This window comes from Atractosteus spatula, chromosome 5 (assembly GCF_055471065.1).
Source record: "Atractosteus spatula isolate fAtrSpa1 chromosome 5, fAtrSpa1.hap1, whole genome shotgun sequence".
Lineage (NCBI taxonomy): Eukaryota > Metazoa > Chordata > Actinopteri > Semionotiformes > Lepisosteidae > Atractosteus > Atractosteus spatula.
The window spans coordinates 64,057,282-64,084,200 of record NC_142710.1 but is presented as its reverse complement, the minus strand read 5'-3'; the positions used below and the strand labels follow the sequence as shown (position 1 = coordinate 64,084,200).

The 26,919-nt window shown below is 36.9% G+C and overlaps 1 protein-coding gene across 1 annotated transcript in view; it reads left to right on the top strand.

The window, feature by feature from the left end:
* Nucleotides 1-26,919, top strand: part of LOC148835458 (ERC protein 2) — a 303,333-nt gene that overhangs the window by 103,859 nt on the left and 172,555 nt on the right. Inside the window, exons 9-11 of the mRNA XM_088916570.1 lie at nucleotides 13,113-13,250; nucleotides 18,734-18,874; nucleotides 20,629-20,769. Coding sequence (XP_088772696.1) covers nucleotides 13,113-13,250; nucleotides 18,734-18,874; nucleotides 20,629-20,769 — 420 coding nt within the window. The remainder of the gene's footprint in view (nucleotides 1-13,112; nucleotides 13,251-18,733; nucleotides 18,875-20,628; nucleotides 20,770-26,919) is intronic.

Sequence of the window (26,919 nt, the reverse complement as noted above, 5' to 3'; positions counted from 1 at the left end):
TAAAGTATCAATATCTGCAATACAATTACACTTGTGCCTCCTGCATGTGTGATTTTGTTTTCTGGATTCTCCACATACATAAAATTAATTAAGTAAAAAACCCATGATGTCTAAATTGAAACTTGAGAACTGAGGTTTCCATGTGGAGTACCATCATTAAGGAGTACAAGCTACTGTTTTGTACACTCGCTGGCTACAACATTAGGTATCCTTCCCTGGTGAATAGTGGAATGGCCCTTTGTGTGCAGCAGGAATATCTGGGACAGCGCGCAGTATGTAGTCCACAAGATTAAGAGAAATATTTACAGCACAGTTTCACCTAAATTTGCTAGCAGGGTCACCTTCAGCTGTGGTTGCAATGGGGGTAATGGAGTGTGGGAAGCAATACCTAATAAGAATGAGAAAGACTGCAAAAGAGATTGAGTTGAATGGGCCCATCTTGCTTACTTGGTCAATGATAACATACTGATCAGTAGGAAATGCACATTTGAACAGGTCTGAGCTGTTTTGGGTTTGCTCTCGCCAGAGGAAGTGTGGGAATTCTCTTCCTGTCCGTTGAGTGTGTTATCAAAAACCTCCCTAGACAGGAAACTGGACAGCTTGATTTACCGACGTCACGACTCGTACCTTCTCCCGAAAGCGCCCTGGCATTCCCACGTGTACCAAACTCCACACACGTTCATCCAGGAACTAATTATCCAACCGCGTCTCTCCCTCTTCAATATTGAAACGCTCTTCACCGGCTTACCTACGCTCACTATTGAGAAGTCTTCCACAGCTTTCTCTTGTGCCCTCTACTATTCCCGACCCGACTCCTTGATTACTCCACCTGGTTCTCCTACTTTTGAATTCGCTCTCGCCTAACGACTTGGATTTGGAATCTTGGATTTACTTTTGCTGGTACTACCTTCCTCACGGCTTCGCACAGGGGTCCAACTACTCACCCCTTTCAGAAATCCTGACAACCGAGGCAGGACAGAGACCCCCTAGGTCTACTGCGTTGGCCTGCCACCTCCTTAATTTTAAGACGGACCTTTGACTGTGACTGGTTCACCTCGCACTACTGCTGGGATCTGTTCCATGCCCTGTGGTGGCCCCAGTGATGTCATAATTCTAAGAGTAATAGGGAAAGGGGAGGCATACTCAAGTTAGGAAACAGCACCGAATTCTGTCTTTTTCAAGGGTTGTAGCCCTATATTGCTCTGGGATTAGTGTAGTCATGTTCATAAGTTTAATGTTTCTTTGAAAATGCTTACTGCCTCATTTGTCCCTAGCACTCATCTTTGACTGGAATCAGTTCAGAATCTATAATATAAAATCCCAGACGTCCCTTTACACTTCTGCCAGGCAGTAATATATCTCATCCATTCAAATAGCTTTGGCTTGGAACAGGAAACTGGTCTGAATGCCTGAAAGGAACTAGGAACTATCCGGCACGTGTAGTCTACTGTGAGCTGAATGTTAGGTTTGTTTGAAAAGCACAATCGGTCCTCAGAAAAACAGCCTGCAGTGAGTTGCAATGTTTTAATCTGAGAATCTGACAGGCTGTCAGGGCTTGAAATGATGAGTGCCCAGGTGTCAATAGTCCGTGATCAGAGCAGATGCTGAGGGTTGTAAATTTGTCAGATGTGAGAGTGGCCATAACTGAGACATATGAAACAGATCTCCTTATTGGGTGCATATGTTGATGTACAAAGTTGTGATATGCTGATTTGAAAGAGAAACAGCATTCCTAAAAAAGGCTTAGGGAGATGCATAATATATTTTTTTAAACACTACCTACTGTACTTGTGGTACAGTTACTCAAAAATATGTTTGCTTAATGCACAAGCATTTAGTTCATTAAGCAAGAGAATATCTTATTTTCCCTGTTTTAAGTATGTCCCATTCAGGCTTGATATCACTGGTGCAAAGCAGCACCTTGCTGAGTGGTGAATGTCTATCGTTCTCCCGAGCTGGTCAGGTCCTTTGCCACTTGGGTGATTTCAGTCAGTGGATTCTGCACAACTGCTAGACCCTGGAAACTGAATTCCAACCAGAGCCAACCTGTGGGTGCCTTCTCAGCAGGAGTTGTTGTTGGCATACTGTAGTGAATTAACCTCAGCCACTTTTTCCATCAGTTACCCTTGGGAGTGCAGATGACTATTTTGGGCTCTTCGCTTGTCCACAGCCAAAATGCACAACCCGGGGCGTCACCACAATGTAGTTTGAGGTTGCAATGGTAAAATATACTTAATAGATGCATCCAGCTTCAGCCCAGTGTGGACCTGCAAGCCAAACTGAGGAAAAAAAAGTAATTTATTTTTACCTTAACATAGAGGAGGCTGGTGGCAGATGGGGAACACTGCTACTACTAAAAGCTTCTAATCACCCGGATGGCAGCTACATTAATGCCAAATGAAGAGCGCTGTACTGTACATACAGTATGTCAGTAGTTCCAAGAAGGACATCTTATTCTTCATCTTCTGCCCGTACCACAGCATCTAGTGATCTCTTTGTTTTTGGTTTCTTAGAAGCGCAATACCTGAAAGTTGGGTTTTTTTTTAATTTAAAGCTGAGGGTGGAATCTGGAGTGCAGATGGTTAGAACAGTAGGACACCTACTATCGTCCTCTGTCAAGCTGCAGTAAATCTCCGAAGAGCCAATGGAGTGTTCGAGTTCACTACATTCACATGGGAGGCTCGATGATAAATTAATAGCGAATTGCTCCTTGATTTGTTGGCTTTCGCAACCAGCTGTATCAGGTCAGGAATTGTTTTTTCTCTCTCTCCTTGATTTCTGACCAAAACTGAAATCGGTCCGTCCATATCTGGTCCACGATATTTTATTTAATTGCAGTTTTTCAAAAAGGACAGGGGAGCTGTTTTTTTTTTTTTAATTGGAAAAATTCTATCCCCCGGGTTACAGGACTCTTTGCTGGAACTCCTGATCGGCTTTAAAGCGCTGTCCGCAATTTCTTAATCAGCTTGGCTTGTCATCGCCACTTTCTGGTTCTTTTGTTACAGTCCTTCCATGAAAGATGCTTTATGTGGCACAGTTCTTCCTCTGCCAGTTCTGCACAGCAAGCCACCGCAAAACCTGATCTCAGTGCTTGTGTTTCTTCAGTACCAAACCCCATTCACATAGGATTATCATTCTTCTTGCCTTCTGCTCTTATTTGAAATGTTGTAGCAGCTTTAAAAACCTTGAGCAGACTGGCTTCTCTTTGCCGGGAAGCATAGTATTACACCTGTTTACAAGGGAGCTTTTTGGGAGAAAGGCGAGTAAAACACTCAAGCCTTCAACTGATCTCGGGACCGCGGTTTATTAGGTGCACCAGTTCGTGCTGTTTTTTATTTCTTTCAGTTCTTGGAACTCTAAATAATAAGAAATTAAAATCTGCCCACGGTATGTTTTTTCTTTGTTTTCTTTTCATGCCTGCAGTTCTTTTCCCTCTGGCTTCTGTAATCCGTTTGTTTTTTAAGCAAAATTGGGTTTTTTTTTCGCTTCACGCCTAAATAACTGTTTGGTTCTTCCCAAGGGAACAATGTCATAAGTAAGCAACAAATAACCTTTGCTCTGTAATTTTTAGTATGTTCTGTAAAAACCTTAGCCCATGGAAAAACAAAATAATCCAAGCATCCTCCCCCGGTTTGTAAAATCTTAGTATATGTTTTAATACCAGTATGGAAAAGAATAGATTAATCATGATGAAACTGTATATTTCTATTTTATTTGAAAGATATACAGAATATATATATGTATATTTGTTATAGTTTAAATGTCAAGATAACTGTAAAGGAAAAAAAATAATATTGGCCTATAAATATAATTCGTCATGACAGTAGCGGTTTAATTTTTTTGACATGTCATGTTTTCTTCATGTTTTTTTTGTGTGGTTCAGGAACATTCTGATTAATATTAAACAGGAATCTGATTGGACCCTCCAAACATTTTTTTCAGGCAGCCTTATGACTTTTATTTCTGTTTATTTGAGGGTTTGTCTCTCCTTGTTTTCCAGCAAAAGAATTCTATTGACAACAGACGTCCTTCTCCTATGCTAGTTGAAAATTGAAACACTGTTGGCACGTTTAAAAAAGAACGAGCAAAAAGGTTTGTCATGACCTGTACAATTGCTGAAATGCGTATACGTAGCTTCCTGTAAGGTGTTTTCTAGTAGATCAATTTCCATTTGTAAACAACAAATTCTTTATTACCAGATTGTCACATTCCACGAGAACTACATTTGAAAATTTCGAACACATTTGTCAAATAAAAAAGCAACTTACTGTCTGCCTTTCGGTCAGTGGTTGTTTTTGTTTCCAACGAGCATGTGCTGTATTGGTACAGTTGGAAAAAATTACCATAACAAAGTAAACAACCCCACACTTGAAATTTCAAGGAAACCAATTCAGCCATTTTTAAAGAGTTCTTTGTCAAGGTGAAAAGCCACAGTAAGAGCCAGGCGGCAACCATGTTTGAAATTAGGTCAAAATCGTTCAACCCCGACTCCTCTAGGACTGCATTCCCTGCCAATATATATCACACACATGCACACACTCCTCCACACACCTGAAGAACGTTCTACAGCTGAAACATTGTATGCTTTACACTTTTTTTAAAAAAACTTTTCAGTGTGGAATTAACCTCTGCTTGTTCCTTTGCAGCTCCCTGTTCTAACCTCTTCGCAATATATAATCAAGAAAGAATGTTTCTAGGGGCAGTTAGTGATAGAGCATGCTTTCCACTGGTTTTTGCCAGTGGCTATAGTTTATGTGTAGGGTGTATACACAGTGATAGTCATATAACCCCTGAGACCAAGATAATTTAGACAAATGTTATGAAATACTTCTTAAAAAGCATGTAAAGCTTAAATATTAACATAAACACTTTCCCTCCCATCTGTACGCCTTTGTAAGCTCTGTCAAAAATGATTCAAATTCAGCCAAACTAATTTATTTTAGTTTTTATTTATGTTAAACTTTTAAGTGTTTTCTTAATTCTCAGGTTGGACATTTGAACGAAAGAATGAACAAATTAACGAACAAAACAGCAGGCCGGCCGTTTGTGTGTCCTTCAAAGTGCTCTGCCTTCTTTCACATGAAAATGATTTGTTGTCTTCAATTGTTGTGTAGCTTCAGAGGTTATTAATTGATAGTTGCTTAGGGGTCAGACTGGGAGCAAATCCTGAAAGATCTTAAAGGTTCTTTCATCTTAATGGTTTCCATCTGATAGCTGAAAATCTGATTCAACTTGCAGTAGCTGCTTGCTTCTAAAGCAGTGAACACTGCACTAAGCCAGAGTGACCAGTTTACAGCAGAGTTTTGGTATTTACATACATTACCCAGGATTCAGACAGAAGTACTACAGCTGTGGATATTAGTTGGGTGGGCTTTTTTTCTGTCATTCTTTTTAGCTTGGATCAAAGCCCTGGCAAAATGTCTAAAAATTAAAAGTAATAGTTAGCCCCAGCATTTTTTTTTTTTGGAGCAGGCGGAAAAAAATGGTATGGTAATTACAAGAGCAATCATTACTGCATTCTTTGCTAAAAAAGAAGCGATAGGGACGAATTCAAGAAAATTGGACCTGCTACAGAACTCAGATGTTAGACTTAATTGTTTGAAAAGTTTCCTCTTTCACATGAATGTTTTTGATTTCTAATGGACTTTTTCAGGTGGTCTGTGTTTTGTGGTTTTTTGTGAATTTTAACAAACCTTCTTTCAATTTGTCAAGAAATGGACAGAGCTTTGAATATATAAACTGCTAAGGATCTTTATACTGTAGTACTGGCTTCCTTTATCAGATCGAAATATCAAACCTTTGTCTCGTTTACATTTTGTGGGTACAGTTCTTTGAGCAACATATTAAAATATTTTATTTCTACGATCAAAAGAATGAAAGAATTGTCCAGTTCATGGGGAGAGATATCGCTGTAACATAAACAACATAATTCTACATAATTAGTAAGAGTAATTATTTATTTTCTAGACCAGTGTAACCAGAATCTGTTTGCTTTTTTCACCCTCAGTAAATGAGGTGTACATTTTTAAGAGGTCCAGTCTGCTCTGCGTGAGTTTTACAAGATGTACATAAATGTGGGAAAGGATCAGAATTCAAATGGGACCAAATCATACAGTAGTTTTCCTTCGTGCAGTTTGTCCATCTATTTGATATGACAGAAATCCGATGATAGGAATAATTGCGAGTCTGACTATAATTCACTCGGACTCTGAAGTTTATTCCCTTATGTCTCCAGAAGTAACAAAAGGAGAACATGTCTTCTGAATGTAAAGCGAAACAGGACTTTTTTTTTCTCTTTCGCAAACTTGCATGGTCGCAGAAGGGATTGTATTTACACATATTGTTAAACAAAGTCAGCAGAATTTCGAACGGAATGGAAAATGAGCTGCTAACCAAAGTGACTAATGTTTCTAAATAAGTTAAATCAAACCAAAATGACATTTAAGGCAGTTTTTTTTCTCTCATAATCTGTTTTAAAGTCATCTAACCACTCTTTCTTAAGAGTGGCTTTCCTAGAAAAGCATAGTGTATGCCTGTTACTCTGGTAATGTCTGGTTTCTAGGGTGTAATAGAGTGTTTCTGCAATGGGTCATTAAAGTTGGGGACAGAACATTTACCATTCAGTATACAAACTAATAAAGGCTTAATTGTCTGGTAAGACTCCTGTGGGGTGTTTTTGTTTTAAACACATTTAATTTAATGCCTTTTTTAAAATTAATTTTACATTGTTTAAAACTTCCCAAACCGATAGTGACATGTGAAATATGACTATTACAGCCATTCATACATATATTTGATTTTAAAGCAGTGTGAGGCTCCTTACAGAAATTTACTTGTTTCTTTATTTTAAAAGATATTATTCTCTTCCCTTTAAAAAAATAAAAACTTGCTGTAAATACTTTTCTCAGGTGCTTTGAAAGTCGGAAAAAAAGGTTGATTTGAATAAAAATAAATTAAATTATAAAAAATAGTCGAGTTGTTCTAAATATTTCTTCCATTAAATTTTTAAATAAAAAAATGAAAATAAAATAAAATGTATTCTTTGCAAATAATGTGTTAATATATTGGCTAACGAAATCTCTGGATTTCAGATTGAAAAGGGCTGCTTCATGGTATTGTCTGTTTTTTTTCACAATTATTCTTTTGCGCACTGGAGTACTTCATCATGTGATGTAATGTACACCCACTGTGCCCAGAGATAAAAATGTAACATCCATATGTACGCATATTCAGCAGGGAATGAGGAACTACCATAAATCAAAGGGCTGTTTGTTTCTGGGCTGCATAATTTTGTTAAGATGTCAGTACACAGAGATATAAGGTTGTCCTTTACATAAACTTCTTTGCTGGAATCAAACAAGACCGATGTTAGAACAGCACAAATTTAAGTGGTTCCTTTTATAAGCTAACTTATATACCGTGGAAGCTGCAGTACACTGTGGGTGATACTGTATGTACTGTAAAAGACTGCAGCCTTTGTCTCACCATGTTGCGGCACTGTACTAACCTCTTCAAAGATTTGGAATAAAAGTCTGTATAGGATATAGGTCTGAATAATTGAACGCTGTTTTTACAAGAACAGAATTTGACACCCCTTAACAATGTGTAAAAAGCTTGAATTGAATAACACCTTGGACTTTGTTTGGAAGAACAGTTGTGCAACCATGTTTAAGTGTTGATCTTAATTTAAGTTCTAAACAAAAGTAAGAGTGTTCTGGAATGCTACAGAATCCTGCAACAGAGTTTTAGTTATTTGCATTGTATCTTTAAATGTGTCATTGAAGCATTGGGTTCAATAGAGATTTGAAAGTAGAAGTAAACTTTGAATAACGAGGGTAAAATATTTCTGTTTGAAAAATAAATAAAAGGCAGTGGTGCTTGGGTTTACCATCAAGAAAACATGTCAGCACTTTCAAAAATGTAGAGAATGGCAACAAAACATCCACATTTGCCAAAGATGAGAGGTCTTTGACACTCTTCACAAATGTTATCACAGGGATGCTTGAGACAAGCCTATGTGATTATAGCTTTTGAAGCAAAGAGCATGTAATGTCATGTTAAATAAACACCGTTCAATGTCTGTGAGAAAAAAAAAATCCCCAAATATTACCTCTGCCACCTCATCCAAGTGTGGTTTTAATTGCAAGGCCAAAAGTACAAAACCTAAAACAATAATTAGAAAAGCCACAATCAAATCATTTCTCTTTAAACCAGCCCTGTTGATATTTTATGCCAATTTAATAAATGAGTATGTATAGATATTTTTTTAGCCTTCAAAACAACTTTTTAATTTCCCATTAACAAAAAAAAACAACATTAGCAGAAACAGTGGGGGATAAACATAATGTCTGCAGCCTTGGTTTATAGCAAAACAAAAACTCTATACCTTGAGGTTTTTAAGGCACAAATGAACTTGACAAAGCTGAGACAAATCTTATACTTACATGTAGGTTTCCAGTAAGCTTCACGTATAACACTCATTAGAAACATTTGAAATATGTAAATATATACCTTGTATATAGAGAGAGGTTTTAAAAACACAACCAATGAGTGTTGGAATGCAATAGCATTTGTTGCATTTTAATACTTTTATCACCTGTCTGTTGAATATAAGTAATTAAACAAAGGCTTTTGAAATTAGGATTATCTGTATAAACACGAGGCTGCTCTGGAAAAAGGAGATACAAGTTACTTTAGTTTGATTTTAATTCGGAACAGGTTTGGACACAAGACTTCAGGCCCACCCCCTACATTTCTTATTGTGTTGTTTATTTCTTTGGAAGCTAAAATAGAAAATAGCTGATCCAGTATTCAAGTCCTTTAAGCAGTAGCAGTCTCATGCCACAAGGTGGCAAGAGCTGATAACTCTGTTGCACAGGCTCGACTGCCTCTCAGTGTGCTTGTAGAAGGCTTCTGAATCTCAGAGCTTTTCATCTACCCATTGATGCCAATAGAGAAAGCAGTGAGTTAATAGGGGATTCCTTTGAACTTTGAAATTAGAACTAATTGAAAAGGGCAGCAGGTGCTCAGAGGGCATCTGCCCAGCTTTGACCTACTGAATTGGACTTTCACAAATGTCAGGGGGGCTGTAGGATTAACTAAACACACACACTTGCAGAATATAGAGACAGACTCACACAAAACTCGAGCTGCTGCTTTTAACTTTTACATTCGGCTTGATTATTACCAGTGTCCTGTTTTGTTTTTTTGTTTTGTTTTGGGGGTGTGCAAATGTTATATTCCATATTCACATTGAAATTCAAGTACAATTTTATTGTTGGAGATACAAAGAAGCGGCTTTAGTCTATGTGCGTATGCCTCTATGGATTGAATCTTAGCTTGTGTAAAGCCAAAAGTGGTTTCAGTATTTTGTTATAATGTTGTGGTTTAGGGTGAATGAGTTAAACATTCTTCTGTATTTTTAATGTTAAAAAATTGATGGAGCCTTATTTATTTCCAAAATGTGGAGTTTTTTTTGTCCTAGTCTCAACTTTCAGCAGAATATGTTACAATATTCAGCTTGCGGTTTTCATAGTTATATACTGCACATATTATTATGATATGAAACCATTCCATCATGCTTGTAGGGTTGTTAGCATGACCCTCCCAGCTATCTTAGTTTATTCCCAGCGACTCAGTATTTTCAGATGCGGTGAGAAACCTAAAAAAACCCAGACCCCATTTACCATTTGGTAAGAAATATTTCTAAATTTGCCAAATTAGTTATTTAATATGCGTAGAGTAATGTACATGCTACAGAATGGACCTCTGGAAATGTCTATGTGTACTGTTTCAATATGAATTAAAATTTTACTTTATTGTGGATTCTTTGTGAAAATAGATTAAAGTTTCGTGTATTAAAAGTAATACAAATAAATTCAAAAGTTTAAAACACGTGGCTCTTTTTCTGTGCTCTTTGGGAATAAATGAGGTGTATTATTTTCCGTTTTACGTCCATTGGAAAACAAAAAAAATAAAATAGAACATAGAACATTGCTCATTCTATTAGCAATGCTGATGTATTTCTAACAGTAAGTATACTGTACAGTACAGAAATGTATTTATTGGTGACAATAGTAAAAGCCTTTTCCTGTGAGTTATGAAACTGGTTTTCAGTATAAATGTGCGAGTTGTTTCATGGAAGAGAACATTGTCTGAGGCAGGGATTTTGGTGAAAGGCTGAAAGATTTTGCATCAGAAAGGTTGGTCTACTCTGGTGGTCTGGACTGGTTTACAAACAGTTGTGGTGTTTGCAGCGCGCCAGAGGTGTGGACGGTAACATCCATTCGGCGATTTCGCGTGCCTGGAGACGGTGGATTTGCCAGTACGGCGGCACCTTAAAGCGGGTCTCTGGATCCTTCTTCTTCCAACTGCAGCATCACTCCAATGTTTGCTTGCCGAAGGAAGTATTTCCTGGGAAAAGCCCTCCCGTACCATTAGTTTTGCAGGTCTGATAAAATTCCACACCCCGGCACTCACTTCCCAGAACCACCGCATGACTCGGGTCTCGCAGGAGAGGTCAAACGATGTTGAACTTTTTCTGCACAATTGACGAACGCACGGGGCTGCTCAACACAGTTAATTTTTTGTCAGTATATTTTTTTAAGTCCAAAAAAAAAAATGTGCATGGTGAAGAATGCAATCGTATATCTAAAACCAAAACAGATATGCTAAATTTGCCTTAAAGTAAAGCCCTCTTGAGGTGTCTTTGAAAAATTGTTTTTGGACTAGGGTCCGTGTGGCTCTCTCGTATGTTTTACATTCTTGATCCAAGATCTTTCTGGAACATTTGCTCTTCAGCTTTCTTATTTTTTTGTTTTGTTTTTGTTATTATGGTTAGTTTTATGATTACTCCTTTGAGCACAGGTCTCTTATATATTTCTGAAAGTTACTTCTTGGCCACATCCTCTGTTTAATGTTCTTAATGCTCCAATGACATTTCTTTCATTTTGACTTAAGAATTTCCACTCAATGATTGACGTGTTGATACTTTGATACTTGTTTTACTATTATTAAGTTCATTCGTTTAAGGGTTTTGTGTACTGTAGAATATTTCAGGACAGAGATTCTTTCACACATTTTCTGATATAGTGGAATAATAGGATTTGTGTAGCGCTCATTCTCTAAAAACGGGTGAAGGTGATGTGTTGATTAGAGTTTGTTCAGTAAGTGATAGGAGTCCTTCCTACTTCCTCAAAGTGTTGAGGCTGTTAAGGGTACAGTACATTGTTTTACTTGATTTTGGTTTAAAGAAAGCATGTTTTCTACTTTATTAATACTTAAATCAATAACAATTTCATTGAACATTTGGAAATAACTGATTCCAGAGTATACAGTACTTTATTGACTCCAACCTGGATGACACAGGAGTGTGGTGAGGAGCATAGCTACCACACAGTTCTTGGTATAATTGGTGTCTCTCAATTGTCCCTGTCTGCCTGTGTGTGTGTGCTACGAAATAGACGTACATCCAAGCTGTGGTCTTTCCACATACTGTACCTGGTGTATAGTAGGGTTGGCTTCGGCTCACTGTGACCTGCTAAATATAATGATTACTGGCCACAGCTGGGCAGATCAGTTAAGAAGGTTTCAGCGTGGGCACTGTGATTAATGCTCTTAAAGATACAAATTGATTATTTTACCTTGCTAATGTTTTTTGTACTTCATTCCAGTGTTTGAAACAAATGTTAAATTAATCAGAATTGAATCGGAGTTGAAGTCTTTCCCATGAGTTCATCACAAATGGTTGATTAATGACATGCCAGCTGAAGTTTTACCCCGATATGTGTGTACGAGTTGGCAGTGATGGTGCTACAGTATGTCCAGTTGAGTGCTCAACTACAAATGCGACGTTTTCCAAATTGCTTTTGAATTGATGTAATTGAATTTAGTTGTTTGAAATTGACTATGAGATGTGGTACTGTGAAAGTAGAGCACTGTCTGTAATGTTTGGTGTTTAGGCTTCATGATGTTTTCCCTCACATATCCTACAGTACATATGTTCCTCTCCTGGAGACATGAGCATTTCCAAAGGCATTTCTTTCATTTCCACACTATCAGTATATCCTCCTCCTAGACGCTGTGGGTAGTTTTAAAAATAGATGCATTCAGCATAGAGTGTTAATCGTTGCAATTTAGTAATCAGGATTTTAAGCATGCTTTGTGGCTTTTTTCGGATAATTTTCTGCAGTTTTCCTTGAAGATAAAATATAACCCGAATTTCTTATAAGATAAAAAATAGGAGCCTTATTTGATTCATTTGAAAATGGAGACATTCTTGAACTATCTATCAATATACCCATGACTGCTATGCGCTGTTATCGTCTGTCAGGAATGCTATGCTTTTTCAGCATCGTGATTTGGGCATTTCTATTTATTGCAGTGGTTCTCCTCATTTTTAATTTTATTTTTTTCTCACGCTGTCTTGTAAATCCTCACTTTTGTGTTCTTTTCCTTAGATCTTGTTTGTTGCTAATGTGGTATCAATTTCCTTTCTTCAGGAAAAGAAAAAGTATTGGGCTTATCTGTTTTTCAAGAGTTTTTAACTTCATTGCATCCTTGCATTTCAGTCTGTGCAAAACTATTCATTTCATTGGCATAAGCAAAGCTGAAAAACTGGATCCTTTAAGCAAATTTTGAATTTGTTTTTTCCAGTATTTGTTTCCAATCACTTTACCATTGTTAGATTTTTTAAAAATGTTAGACGCTCTGGATTTCCTTTTCCAGTACTTCTGAAATTTTATTTTTTCTAAAAGAAAAGTTGGTGGGATCACGTTTGTGGAATAAAATAAGATGGGCTGGTGGGGTGGTATGCCAAAATATTCATTAGCAAACAAAAAAAAGTAATAAATGGACAAAACATTTGCACGTCTGTTTTGTCATTCATTCAAAGATTGAATATTTTCTTTCCATTTTAAAAATAAATATGATTCAAAGCAAAAATGTTTTTCATTTTGAGTTGAATATACTGTATATTACATATAGGAACAAGTAATAGGTTTATTCCATGCTGAAAAAAAGAAGAAAGAAAACACAACGTTTCGGCCGTGGAGCCTTCTTCAGCCTTCTATAAGCCTTCTAGCAATACAATTCTTTTCATCTTTCTTGTTTAGATTGAAAATTTGCAAGAACAGCTTCGAGACAAAGATAAGCAGCTCACAAACCTGAAGGACAGAGTGAAGTCCCTCCAGACGGACTCCAGCAACACAGACACTGCACTGGCTACGCTCGAAGAGGCTCTCTCAGAAAAGGTAACGACTGGAAAAACGTTCATTTTGTTCAGCTTGGTCAAAAAATGTACCGGTAAGCGAAAAACACAAACAATCTGTCAATAGTAATCAAAACAGGTAGCCTTCATTTCTATCTGTTGCTTTCCTTGAACCCTACAACTCAAAATGCTCTAGTGTGCAGTTTAAAAATACTGAATATTTCCCTTTAGGAAAACCATACCAAGAAGAATCAAGTCCTTCATCTACCTGAATATTAGCTGAATAGCATGTGAATGGTAATTAGACCTAACTGGTACCGTTGCCAGTGTTTTTTAAGCCGAACAAGAATCTTTTTAATCTTGTGAATCGTTTTGGCTTTCAGTGACCATAGTTAAAATGAATACAGTGTCTTTGATAGGATTGCCAGTACATTTTTGCAGTTTTTTTTTTCCATCCTGTACTTTGGCTTTATCTTGCCAAAGGAGAGGATGACAAATGCTTTAAGATTAAAACACGGTTTAAAATTTTAATTGCGGTGTAAAAAACCTTGTTTGAACTTTTAGCTTTGCCTTTTTTTAATGCAGGACTCATGTACAGGGTGTGGGTGTGTTTCTTTGGTGAGGCTGTAGGTGGCTCTGCGAGAACTAAGCAAGTAAGCAATGGAATGATCAATTGGTGAATGAAATGCCAGCGTCCTCAGCCTTCACACTGCTAGTGTCTCTCGAAAAGGTGATGGGCTCTTGTGCACATTATCTGAGGCAGAACGATTTTAGAATGTGCTGTGTGTTCCATTGATTCATAAAGATAACCACAGAAACGTTGGTGTGTACTGCCGTGTGTCAGGTGATCTAGAACCACTGTTGACAGAGACGTCAGTTGCAGCTTGATGGCAGTCGAGAATGACAAAAGGCTGTGTCTCCTTGCAGTGAACCTGAGGGCCGCAGGATAACACGGGGCTCCATAAATTCTGGCAGGGAGCCGCCTGACTCCTGCAGTCTGGGAATTCTGGTAAAAAGCTCTTAGGCCCCTTGTTAGGTTGCCTTTAAAGAGTGGTTGTGTCAAGTTCAGAACTTCAGTGAAATCAGAGGTAGAACTGATCAGACACATTGAGACACTGAAGTGTTGGAAATTTACCTTCACAGTAACAGTTTCATTAATACAGTATGCCTGCCAATGGGTTTTCAGTTGTTTAATTGATTATAATTTTACCTGATCTTACTGTGTGTTTTTATGTTTTACGTTGCATGAAAAACAGTGATTTTAAACCCATGACTAATGAAAGACTACAGGTCATTTTTTTGTTTTCTACCAGCTTAACAAATTATATATAGACTGAATGAGTCGATCTGACTCATGGTGTTTTTTTTTATTGTAAACATATTTAAGACTTTGTTTTTGGTAATGTTTGGACGGCATAGATATAATTTCCCATCTCTTTTTTCAGAGTTAAAAATAAGGAATGGAAATTATATCCTCAATCCTTACTATGTGTCCTAGAATGTCACAGTTTTTGCTAAAGATGGCTTTATGTAGTGCAAAAGAGGAAGAGTTTGCTAAAAGAAGGATTGTTGAGGGGACACTTCTGTGGTGAATAAAACCAGAATTCCTGCATGTGTGTTCACTGGTATGCTCTGCAGAGGCCTAACTTGTACTGTACATCCTTGTGAACTGATCTGAATCCAAGTGATTTTTACCTTAGGGGATGCCTCAGACATTGATTATTCTAGGCTAACCCATGTACTTTTAGCTAATGCACAGAATTAGGCAATATACTGTAGCAAGTACTGTATTCAGTTTCAGAGCAGTTTAGGGCAGAATTTGAGTGTTTTGTTTGTAAACCATGATTAAGTGCAGAAGGGCTCAAATGCATGCTTTCCAGAGTTTATGCATAACGTATTGATTGATTTGGTGTTATATTTCTTAAAGTATTAAAATGGTCTCACATTCTGTAATATTAAAATACTAAAGTACGAACTCCCTATGTACACATACAGTACAGTATACATACATAGAGAAGGAAAGATACAGAGGCAGAGACTTTCTGTCTATAAGTTGTGTTAAAAACAATTCCTTACATAAACTGCCTTGCCCCAAGATTGTACTGTAGGTAAATGTCATGCAGGAATCTCATAATTACAGGACATTTACCAGCAATGCTGGCATGTGAATCACTTTAGAGAAGACAGTTCCTGCTACAGTATATCAATCCTGAACCATTAATCTTGTGTTTACTGGAGGAAGAAAGTAATTTCATTAGAGAGGACTGTCTAGACCTCCATTATATGCTTCAACAGAAAAGTGATGTAAAGAATTCAGAATGTGTCTGGCTCACAGCCAGCGTAAGAGGAAGAAGGACGTTTTTGAAAAGAACTGTGGGTATGCCGTGCAGATAGCACACAGTATACGATCAGGTAAGTGTGGGTTGTCTAAAATGCCACCCCTGAGCAGCTTTTTGAACAGGTGCCTTAAGCAATGGGTGAACAGTTAACAGCTATGTTTGGCTTGAAACTTCAATAGGTCCCACAATGAAAAGTCCCTTGCCAAAGCACAGTGAAGACTGCCAGCATCTATCATAATCATTTTCCTTAAGGTAGAATGTGCTCATGTGGTACATTTGGGCATTGAGTGGAGAAGATGGAGAAATTATACTTTTCTCCTGATAAAAGATGGATTAAAAAAACAAGTTCTACATTGGACATCTTGGTATTGAGTAGTTGGTAGGGCCCCATTACTGGGTGTTATCATAAGTTCCATCAAAACTGGACAAGCAGATCAGACTCGGGACTCTATTTTTACTGTATTCCTTGTAAACATTTTAAATCTCTATTTCACTATTGTTTGGATGCCACAGATGGTTTCTATATCCAGCATTGCATTTGTAGTCTAAAAGCATTAGTTTATTGCAGCTACGCAGCCAGATACTACTTTTTCATGGGGGGTGGGGGTTTATAGAGATGAGTATATCAATGCATATACTGTATACCCCCTCACCCACAGTCTCCTGAAGTCACATTTTAGTCTGATAGTTTTTAGTCTGATGATATCAAAACTCAAAATAAGCATTACAGAATAAAAGCAAAACAATATCCAGTATAAGTTATAGAAAGGTAAATAGGTGGGAATCACAGAGTTAAACATTTAAGACGTATAATAAGGAAAAAGTAATTCATATCATAGGATAGGAGAAAAGGTGTGTACCATGCCAGAATAAATTAGTGTCATCATTTAAACCTTTGTACTGTTTGTTAAAACAACACATCTCAGCATGCATATTTGAAATTAAACGGATATTGTAGATACAATTTCAGAGTGCAGTACAGTGTAAAAATTAATCTCGCTCACAACTGCACTCATGGTATCTTCTGTATTCCACATGAAGGACCAAAATTGTCAGTCAGAGCTTGTCTATGCATGGTTAGACAAATGCAAAAAATGGACTGCCTCTATCAGTGCCATTGAAGCCTGTGGTTGGCTACAAGTTGTTGGTTCAAAATTCACTGTTTATTGACTTATGCGAAGCATTTTGGAGACTCTGATTGGGTGGACCTGAATGCACCACCCAGACCCGATTATGGTTAATATCCTGTTGTTGGTCTTCCAGAAAGCAAAGGGTTTTTAAACTTTTGTTGTCAGCAGTTGCCTTTCATGTTCTGTGTGTGGTTCATTCATTCCTCAAATTGTTTTATTGTCATGATGAAATACAGTATTATGAAATTATCTGCTTTTCAGATGTATTTTCCTGCTATTAAGAGATCAAAGCTTTTACTACCTCAGTAGTAGTGATATGCAGTATGTGAAATGTGTCCTTTGATTAGAACAGGACATTGACAGTCCATAGAAAAATGATTAGTAGTGACATACGTAAAATTGTGTTGTTAGCAGTTAAATTCTAATGAAAAAATATAAAATTGAAACTTAAAGTTTCCCATCTGTAACACTAAATTGAAAGTGTAGCCTCAATGTAAAATAAAAAGTGTTTAATTCTGAATGTTCTGTGATATATGTGTTTTTGTAACTTTTTATTTTTTCATTCGACCCTGCAAAATATTTTAGGTTTTTGCTAAAGCTGCTACAGTATGGTACTCATAATATGATGGTGCGATAATGCAGTTTTCTAAGCTCTGTGTTTTTGTGGTTAGTGTGGTGCGTAATGACTTTGCAAGAAAGAGTACATTTTTTACTAATTGCTCATTCTGTCACAAACCTGCAAATTTACTCATTCATGGCGTACACGCTCCTGTTTTTAATTAGAAAAGAAAGTCAGAAACAAATGCCAAAAATGGGTATTTCAGTCTGTATAAATACATTTATATCCCTTCTATAGCCATGCAGATATTCTGGTTTTAAAACAGATGAAAAACACATAAGACAAATTACACATTTAGTACTGACTTCCCTTTTTATTGCATGTATTGTACATTACAATTGCACAAGAACCTGATTTTAAAATCTTCAATCCCCAAGGAGGCCACAAAATAACATAACAGCTATCCACTACCTCACAAAAGCAAGCAACACCCAAAAATGCCGAGACACTTTACGCACTTGGAGTGCTGTTCAATGAACTTCCTTGGAAAAGATCACACAGCCTTTGCTCTCTTCTTTCTTATGAACTGAAGCTTGGTTATGTACAAATTGCCTGTCACTGTTGTACTTTATATACTGTTATGAGAATTTGTAGCTCCCAGTTTAGTTAAGAGATTTACTCTGTAGTTTCTGCACTGTGGCACTTACTGGAAAATGCATTTAGCACAAAATCAGTGGAGTATTAAAAATTTAAAAATACTTATTTAAAAAGTTTGCAAGCTAAGTTGGAATGTGCTGTGCACAAGTGAAATTTATGTAATCTTGTCTTGTGTTACAGGTGCTGTAAAGTGATTAATCTGATCTCTTAGCCCTTTCACTGCATAAGTAATATTTGCTCAATAGTGAACATTTTCTACTGAAAAAGCATTCAGTGAAAGCATAGTGAAAGCATTCATCTATACAGTATTATAATATTTGTAAAACTTTGAAGTTTGAGAATAAAAACTAAAAAAAATCTTATTTGTTTTTGATTTTGTATTGTCAAACCGACATTTTCGAAAAAAATAAACTTTTTACTAAAAACTATATTGTGAGTTACCAAGTATATCACATAAAAATATATAGAGTATAACTACTGTATAAACATGGATAATCGCATCGATCAAAGTAACATCTAATACAGTACATGTTGCATCACTGATCCGAATACTGCTGTGAAAGGGTTAAGAGAGCCAACTTCTAATCGGAAGGCTGTAATTTAATGGACAAAAATAATATGAGTAAACAGAGTTTTCCTTTTTTGCTGTGTTCCTCAGAACCCATTTCTGACACAGTTTTTGATGTTGAAAAGCAAGAAGAGATTTGAGTTAAGAATCCCAGTATGACCGTGATAAGAGCTAATGTTGTAAAGGAGGGTACAGTGGAAGTGCACGCTGCTTCCTCTTCTTTTGAGTAATGAGTGGACTTTAATCTTCTGCCATTGCCCTTATCGTTGGCAGGAAAGAATTATCGAACGCCTGAAGGAGCAGAGGGAACGAGACGATCGAGAAAGGCTCGAAGAGGTCGAGTCCTACAAAAAAGAAAACAAAGACTTAAAGGAGAAGGTTAATGCTCTGCAGGCTGAGCTCACAGAGAAGGAGGTCAGTGCTCACCAGTCAAGGGATCGTATCTTGGTGCTGTTTGCAGTCTCTCGGTGTGCAGCACCTCATTCCATTTGATTTTGTTCAGGGCGACGGGTTCTCTGTATCTAGTCCAGACTGAGGGTAACTCGAATGGAGCCATTCCCTTTCTGTTTTAGGTGTCCACTACGCCTCATTTCCAATGTGTTCTGCACTTTTATGTGTGATTTTTATGTGTCTCCATTGCGATGTTCCGCCTGGGATCCCACCCATGGGTTTGAGCTTATGCACTGCACACATTTCAACCAAATATCATTTCCTATGGGAGGAAAATAAAGTTGCAAAAGTTACTAATCTTTAGTGTTTTGCTTTCCCTCTGTGTTTCTTTTTACATTTTTCAGTTCATTTATCTGTTAGCTTGTAAGGATCTTGACAAAACAGAGAATTTATCACAGAACTATGAATTACAATGATGAGCTGCATCTGGATTTTCTTACTGATTGGGTTCTTTATCAAATAAGTTCTGTTTAAAATTAAATTTGATACAGCATCTCCTAATAGTTATGTGTTATTTCATTTTTTACCATCTTAGAAGTGTTCAATGAGGTACTGTAGTATGTAGTGTTTTGAAAGTATGCTTTATTGGAACAAATCTGTTCTATATGGGCTACAGATGTAAAAGGATAAAAATGAGTAAATAATGGGTTAAAGTCAGCAATGCAATTTTTCATACAACTATTGCAGCAAATGTTAAATCCAGTGACAAGCTAGGGCAATTTTCTGATTTTAAACTGACATTAAACAAGCTTTTATAAACATCAAAATTCCAGCCCTTGTAATATGGTGTCCCTACCCTATATTTAAAGTGTTAACATCAATTGTAAAATTAATTCTCTTCTTACTCTAGCACATGTATCAACTTGACGATATTGAATGCTGAATAGAGTCTTTGCTTCCTTCTTCAAAAAAAAAGGAAATTTATAGACTGATCCAGCCATTCCTGATCTGAAGCCAAATGGAATTCTGATTGTTCCAAAACATGCTGGAGCAATCTTTTCGGTGCATTAAAATTTATGAGAATGTTTATTTATTTATATACTGTACACTTGAATTATGTTTCATTTCACTTTGACTCTGAACTGATTACAGAAATCTCAGGACATTGTTTTCTTCATAAGCTTAAAAGGTGCAAAATCATCTTCTAACTGTTATTATTGTAACTTCTTGTTCTCTCTTTAACATTGGAGATCCAGACGATTGGGGTGATAACCTAACTTAGGCTCATTTGTTAGATGGGTTGGCGGTTAATTTAAAAGAGGAAGGAAGAAAATTCCCAGATCCCAGAAAATACATATTGAATCCATGGAAGTGGCCTTACTTGTGCCTTTTTTGACTTAATATCCCTCTCTAAATGTGTTGTTTGCTGGGAGCTTTGGGATGGGTTTGGGATCAATTTGTATAAAGGAGAATGGTTCCAAATCCTACCTTGGCATATCTATATGAATATATATCCCAGTCTGGAATGGGATGGAAACAGGATTGACCGCAGGCGTCACCGAGTTTGATGCGGCACTTTCAGAATGCTCCTTTTGTCCCTGTACTTTGACAGTGCACCAGCTGTGCTCATACCTGATTGAACGGGGAGGAAATTGAGGGGAAATTAACAAATTGCATGCATATATAGGCACTTCAGATCCATTTCATTCAGCCCCGTATCTCTGCATTTATTAGACCTGATATCACTGACTGTCTGGTATGGTTTTGTCTCGTTTCAGTCTAGTTTAATTGACTTGAAAGAACATGCATCGTCTTTAGCTTCATCTGGCCTGAAAAAGGACTCCAAACTCAAATCCCTGGAGATTGCCATAGAGCAAAAGAAAGAAGAGTGTAGTAAGTTGGAATCACAATTGCAAAAGGTAGGTAGCAGCTGAAATGCTCCATCTTGGCCCTGATTCCTGTCCTAGCTATTGCGGGACTGGGACCGAGATGACATGCAATGATATTTTCCCTCCGTAAATAAACATCAGGGGCTATTTTGAATTTGCCGAGGTTTGATGAGTATCACAGAGGAGCGAAACAATAGCAACTCTGTCAGCGAGGAAGCAAGAATCAAAGCAGTTTGTGAGCCTGAAAAATTACCACTGTATAAACCCTCTGGCACTTAGAAATTGTCAGGCTGGCTGGGCTTGGGACATAACACACTTATAGTGAACGAAGTTCTATGGTAGATCCATAACCTTTTTTCTAACAATATAATGAAGAACAGATTCCTCCCGAACAGATCAAATGATGCAAAAGAAAGGCAAGTGTCTTTCAGATGTAAAGTGATTTCAAGAAAGCAGGAGAGGTAGATTTTAATGTCATTAACACACTACATTCTTCCTGGGGTAGTGATAAAATATTGTTTTCAAAGATTTTCTCTCTTTTGATATCCAGAGACTCATTTTCTCAGAATGTGCTATGGTGCTTGCAGATTTAAAAAAAAAACTGGCTTTTGAGAAACACTTTTTGTTTCTCATCAAGGATCAATTTTCTGCTTTATTTTGACCTGGTTCCAAGCTCTTAGTTTAAAAAAAAAACTGAACTGCGATAGATTTAAGACATTTTCTTTTGCTGGGCTCAAATCTTTGAGGTTTCAGGATACCGCAAAGGGTGCCAGGACAAATGATGTTGGGTAATCAGAAATAAAGGTTAAAAAAAGTCCTCTTTCCTGTTTTTGTTTTAATCCCAAGGAGATACAGGAGAAAAAAAAATTGCAGTCTTAGTAGAATTCTGTTTCAGAGTTTTCATATTTCCTACATAAAGAGAGACTCCTACCAGTTCTGTGGCGTTAAAATCGTTCTTATTAAGAAAAATTAAATCATGTATTCCCCAAATTACCTTTGTTTGGGAAAGGTTTGTTGCTGCAATAGTGTGTAAAGTGCAATAGAAATGAAGTTGCTGTTCCACAATACAATCCCAAGAGGGAAAACATTCTTGCCTACAGTACCTTCCTTTGGCTGGCTGGTCATTTTCCCTGCCATGTGTCAATCGTGGCTAGACTCTGGAAGGAGGCTGCCTATTTTGCAAGTGTCACATGTGTTATGGATACCTGTTCGGATGTTATTGTGGAATGTGAAAAATAAATACATTTTCATGTTTCAAACTATATACTGCAAAGCCATTGTCTGTGAAGAAGGTAATACACCATTTTGGAAATAAAGAAATGTCCTCCCTGATTTCCATTCTCTCTCACCTTAACATTGCTCTGTTTGACTGACCCTCCTCTACATCTCTGCTGTCTCTGTCAGTTTGTACCTTTTTTCCTCTTGTATTTAAGATTTCCCATTCCAGGGCTCTGCTGTGCGCAATTTCTGTAAAAGACAAAAGCATTTTCAAAAGCTGTTTTACTATTAGTATTAGTATTTTTGCTTGTTTTTATGCTTTTTTTAAAAAATAACAATTTTGATTTTGTATTACTAGTTTCTACTGAGTAAGTGATTTCATTTTTCATTCTGCAGTTCTTTCTTTTCAGGGCTTCTTAAGCAAGTCATGTAGAAAATCACATGTTCTTGACTGGAGCTGTACTGAAATACTTTTAATGCTATTGCACTAAATAAAAAATGTGATGTTTTCCATCGTTTTATAAAACCTAATAGTAAAACTAATTTTGAGATACTTCAGTATTGAACATATTCATTATAACTTAAACTTGTGTTTTTGATCAGACATGCATAACTGTACAGTACAGTATGCATCTGTTTTTTTCCTTCCTTAGTATGTAACCTGCCTAGACATTTGAGGGTCCGTCTGTACCAATATCCATGTCTGCTGGTTTGAATCTCTTCCTCTTTAGTCTTCTGTAGTATAAACTGTTATATGCAGGGCTAAACAAACCATTTTATTCTACCTAGGTCTGATAGAATACTCTTTTAAGGCTTGATTTTTTTAAAGTACATAATGCCATTATCTTAATATATTATGTAGTGATCATGTTAAGCATAGCAGCACTTTGACAGGTGTGGGAATCTAATGGGTAGCAATCTTTTGAAAACAGAGCAATTTGGAGAGAAAATGACCGTTTCAATTAATGCAGGGTGCTGTCTATTTTGTTTAAAGGATCTCCAAGGCAATTCTGCAGATATCACTAGACAGAAGGAAAAGATGTTTGTTCAGCCCTGTGTATACAATGTACACGAGCCTTGTCCTTGAAGATGGTCCAATCACAACCCAAAGAAAGCTGCCACTTAATTTTCTCATTAATCTGTGATCCATTTTTCGTTGTTCATCTTTGTTGGGAAAAAGGATCCTATGACTTCCTGGATGACTTTCAGTCACTGGTTGAATTCCTGCAAAGCCTCAAGTAATGAAAAATGAATGGTTACATGAGAGAAGCCATATATATTTTTTATAATATCCCATCTTAAAACGGCTGATTCATATACGATATCTAGACATTTTGAAAGCATTTTTAAATGTTTTCATTAATTGGTACAGTATGATTTCAAGGTAGGATGCGATAGTTATGCAGAACTAATGTACCATCGAAGGAACAACCAACGTGCACAATAATTGAAATAGTATGAGAAAAAAATACACAAAATACAAATGTTGTGTACTGCTTTGAAAGTGTTACATTTGGCCATCCTGTTGTAGTGAAAGTGGTGATATTCAGGTTTCTGTTAAGGAATCCCATTGTTCATGTCACAGTCCTGCACACCTGACTCAAGACTGTTGTTTGATTCGATATCCCAGTCTCTTATTCCCAATCCAAACAAATGGAACAGCATTCCAGAACTGAATCCCTTTGTCAGTTCAGAGGAGCGGGCAAACAGGCCCCATTGAAAGTATACTGAGGTGTGTACTATATCTGTGGAGGCCTAAGCTTTTACAAGGAGAAATATTTGAACTGTTAGGTTATGCCTTTGTTTTGAGGCAGTTGTCGAGTTATCGAGGTGTCCAAGGGAAGTTTGTGTGAACATACGGTATGGCTCCCCCAGCTGATCTTCAAGTGATAAAGAAGGAATTCCTTCGGACCTGAGCTGAGTGCAAACAGTGTGAGTGCATGTGGGGGTGTCGAAAATATACAGTACTATGCTATTCATAATCCTGGTTATTGCTGCATTTTGGAGATTTTTTTTAATGTTTAGGCTATGTAATATTTGTCTTTGTAGTCCTCACTGAAGGAATTCCTTGATTAGGGCAATAATTATATGCATATTATCCATTCATTGCCCCTGTATTAAAGGACCATGGGCACTTGTAATGTTATTCCATTTCGTAAAACTGCTTTACAGTTAAACTTAGTCATTATCTCAAAAGACAGTGTAAGACCCTCAACTGGAAATCTGTTCTGGACAGCAGGAACCTAAATCACCTTAGAAAATTGTAAAATGGACTGTATTTTAGTCATACAGAGGGCTATTCAAGTTTCATATAAAACTGAATGAAATAAGAAGTGTTTTGTATTGTACAATATGTGCACATTTTCATGAGCATGTCTAACAAAAACGCTTATAAATAGTACTACATTCTTTACAGAATTCTGGTTCTGTTTTACTTTGAATTTATCTGTAATCTTTTAACAGTATTATTTTGGAGCTGATCTGTACATTGCAGTTGGATCTTAATTGCATTTGTGTGGAATTTTGAAATGATAGATTTCAAATGAAATGCAAATGGACTTTTCAGCAATTTCCAAATGAATGTTGCCGCTCATTGTGTTTGCCTGCGTTTCTTTCAGCGAATGACCCAGGTTAGTTCGTAATGCTGGAAATGCAAGACATGTTTTTCCACTTAAGTTAGGAATAAGCTACAATAAAAACAGACCTGTGTCGCTGTGGAAGGCTCACCAGCAGAGTCTTGCCACTGAAAGGCATTCGTTTCCTATTGATTGCTTTAGCCGTTCAAGAGAATCCATGGATTCGTGTCTAGAATATCACTGTTTGATACAAGAGTTTGATACTGAAAGTTAATGGAATAAGTAAATGGATGTTTCAGATTTACCAGGAAAACTAAAGTCTGAGAAATGTGGCACTGTAAACTCCTTAAAATGAAAAAGAAAAACAACAGCCAGTAAGGATCTTCACATCACATGTAAGAACTGGCAAATACAACTGCATGCAGAAGCCCATTAACCATTTAATAAAATAGTCAGCTCTGTGCTTTTTTGTTTTAACCCAGTAGTAGTTAAAGGACTAGATTAAAGTGCAGAGAAATGTTCCTTCTTTTTATTGGTTGTGCTCATGGCCCCTTACTTGCGTGACTTTTGCCACAAAGACTATTTCTGCTCGCAGTGATTTCAGTCACATGATTAGTTCAGCTCATTTTTAATTTCTAAAGGTAGAGGTAGAGTATATAATAAATTGAGCATTGATAAAAAAAAGTAACGTGAAGTGGGTTAAAGGTGAATGGGCATGCTTTATTAGATTAAACAGAAACGAAATGCTTAATCTGAACGGATTTCAAGGGGGCCTTGAAATGAGCCCTGGCCATAATGCATGGCAAATATGAAATGCATTCCTCCATTCCAGAATGACCCGAAAGGTGGCTTTTTTGAGCTCAGTCCGCCCTCCCCTTGTTTGTAGATATACAAAAAGGCACAATTTCTCACGGAACACTAGATTAAAGGACCTGATAATTGTAATACAATAAGTAAAAACTTTTAACATCTGTGTAAATAGAAAAGATAATGTTATAAATGAAAAAAAAATAAAAGTGCAAGTGGCCATCGTCCAACTTAGTTGCATGGCTGTTGAGGTTCACTTTCCCAGGACGGATATTTGTGGTGTAAGAGAAGAAATTTCATCCACATGACTGAAGTAAGATGACTGAATGCTCAGTACATTTAACAAACAACCAGTGCATGTGACTGTTCTGAGCCTTCACTTACACTGCGCTTTCGTCTGCCCCTTCGGATCTGAGGGAACTTCACCACTTATAAACAAGAAATCAGCTCTGTTGATTCACTTCAAGAAGTGTTTGCAAACTGAGGATAATAGATTAGATGACAAATGAGGAATGCAAAATGCTAAAACATGTGCAAGGCACTATATTTAATTATAGAATTGTAATCATGTTGAAGACGTTAAAATTCAGCAAGTTTATATTAAAGTTGATCTTGTTGTGGTTATTGCTTTTGAAGGATATTTAATAAAAATTATATGTGCAGAGGGATTTTAAGTCAAAAACTAGCCAGCTTTAATATTAAAGACCAATATGATGGTAGAAGACAAATAGAAAAAAATGCAGAATGTGCCTTTTGTTACAGATTACAAAATGGTGTGCATAACTGCTTTTAAACAGCATGTCATCGTTTATATCAAACGTTAGGAGCTTTTGATCTTTAAGGGAAAACAAATTTGATGTTGTTAACATTCATAGCAATCCAGAGCGGTGTTCTTCATTATGTAACAACTCTAATAATAACACTGCGTGAGGTAAATGTGGCGTGCCTTCTGCAAATAGCATTTGCTTTAAATAAATCAATTACATGAGCTGTGTGGAGCTGTTTGACCCAGGGTGATCCAAAGCTTGGGTTCTCCTCTTAATCCTACTTCTTTTGCTAATATGCTTGCAATGCCCAGAGGTGAATGGTAGTTAGACAAAGTAATAAGATCATACCACTCTTATTTCTGTTATCCCTTCAGACATTACTGTGTAATGATAATGATGAGGATAGTAACAGCAATCATTTGAAATCTGGAACAATACAGTATATGTCAAGATAAAAGAGAACAAAACTCTTATTGTTTCGGACTGCAAAGCACACTTGATGAGTCTGAGGTCCTTGCAGTGATTCAGTCTTGAGGCCAGCACTTAATGTATCATCAAATTCGGGCAGCTTTCTTATCATGGGTTGTTTGGATTAAAAAGAGCAACACGAATCTTAAAAATTTTTAACTTGTTTTTTTTTTTTGAAGTAGCTAAAATCAACATCCAATGCCTCGCATTTTCACTGTGCAGCGTTTGGACACTGGAACTTTTGCTTTTTAATGACAAGCTCTTCTGTGGAAATTCAGTAGATCTGCCAAGCTAACGCTGTTCTCCTGGATCTTTCCTTCTTTTCCTGTCTGTGCATCATCCTT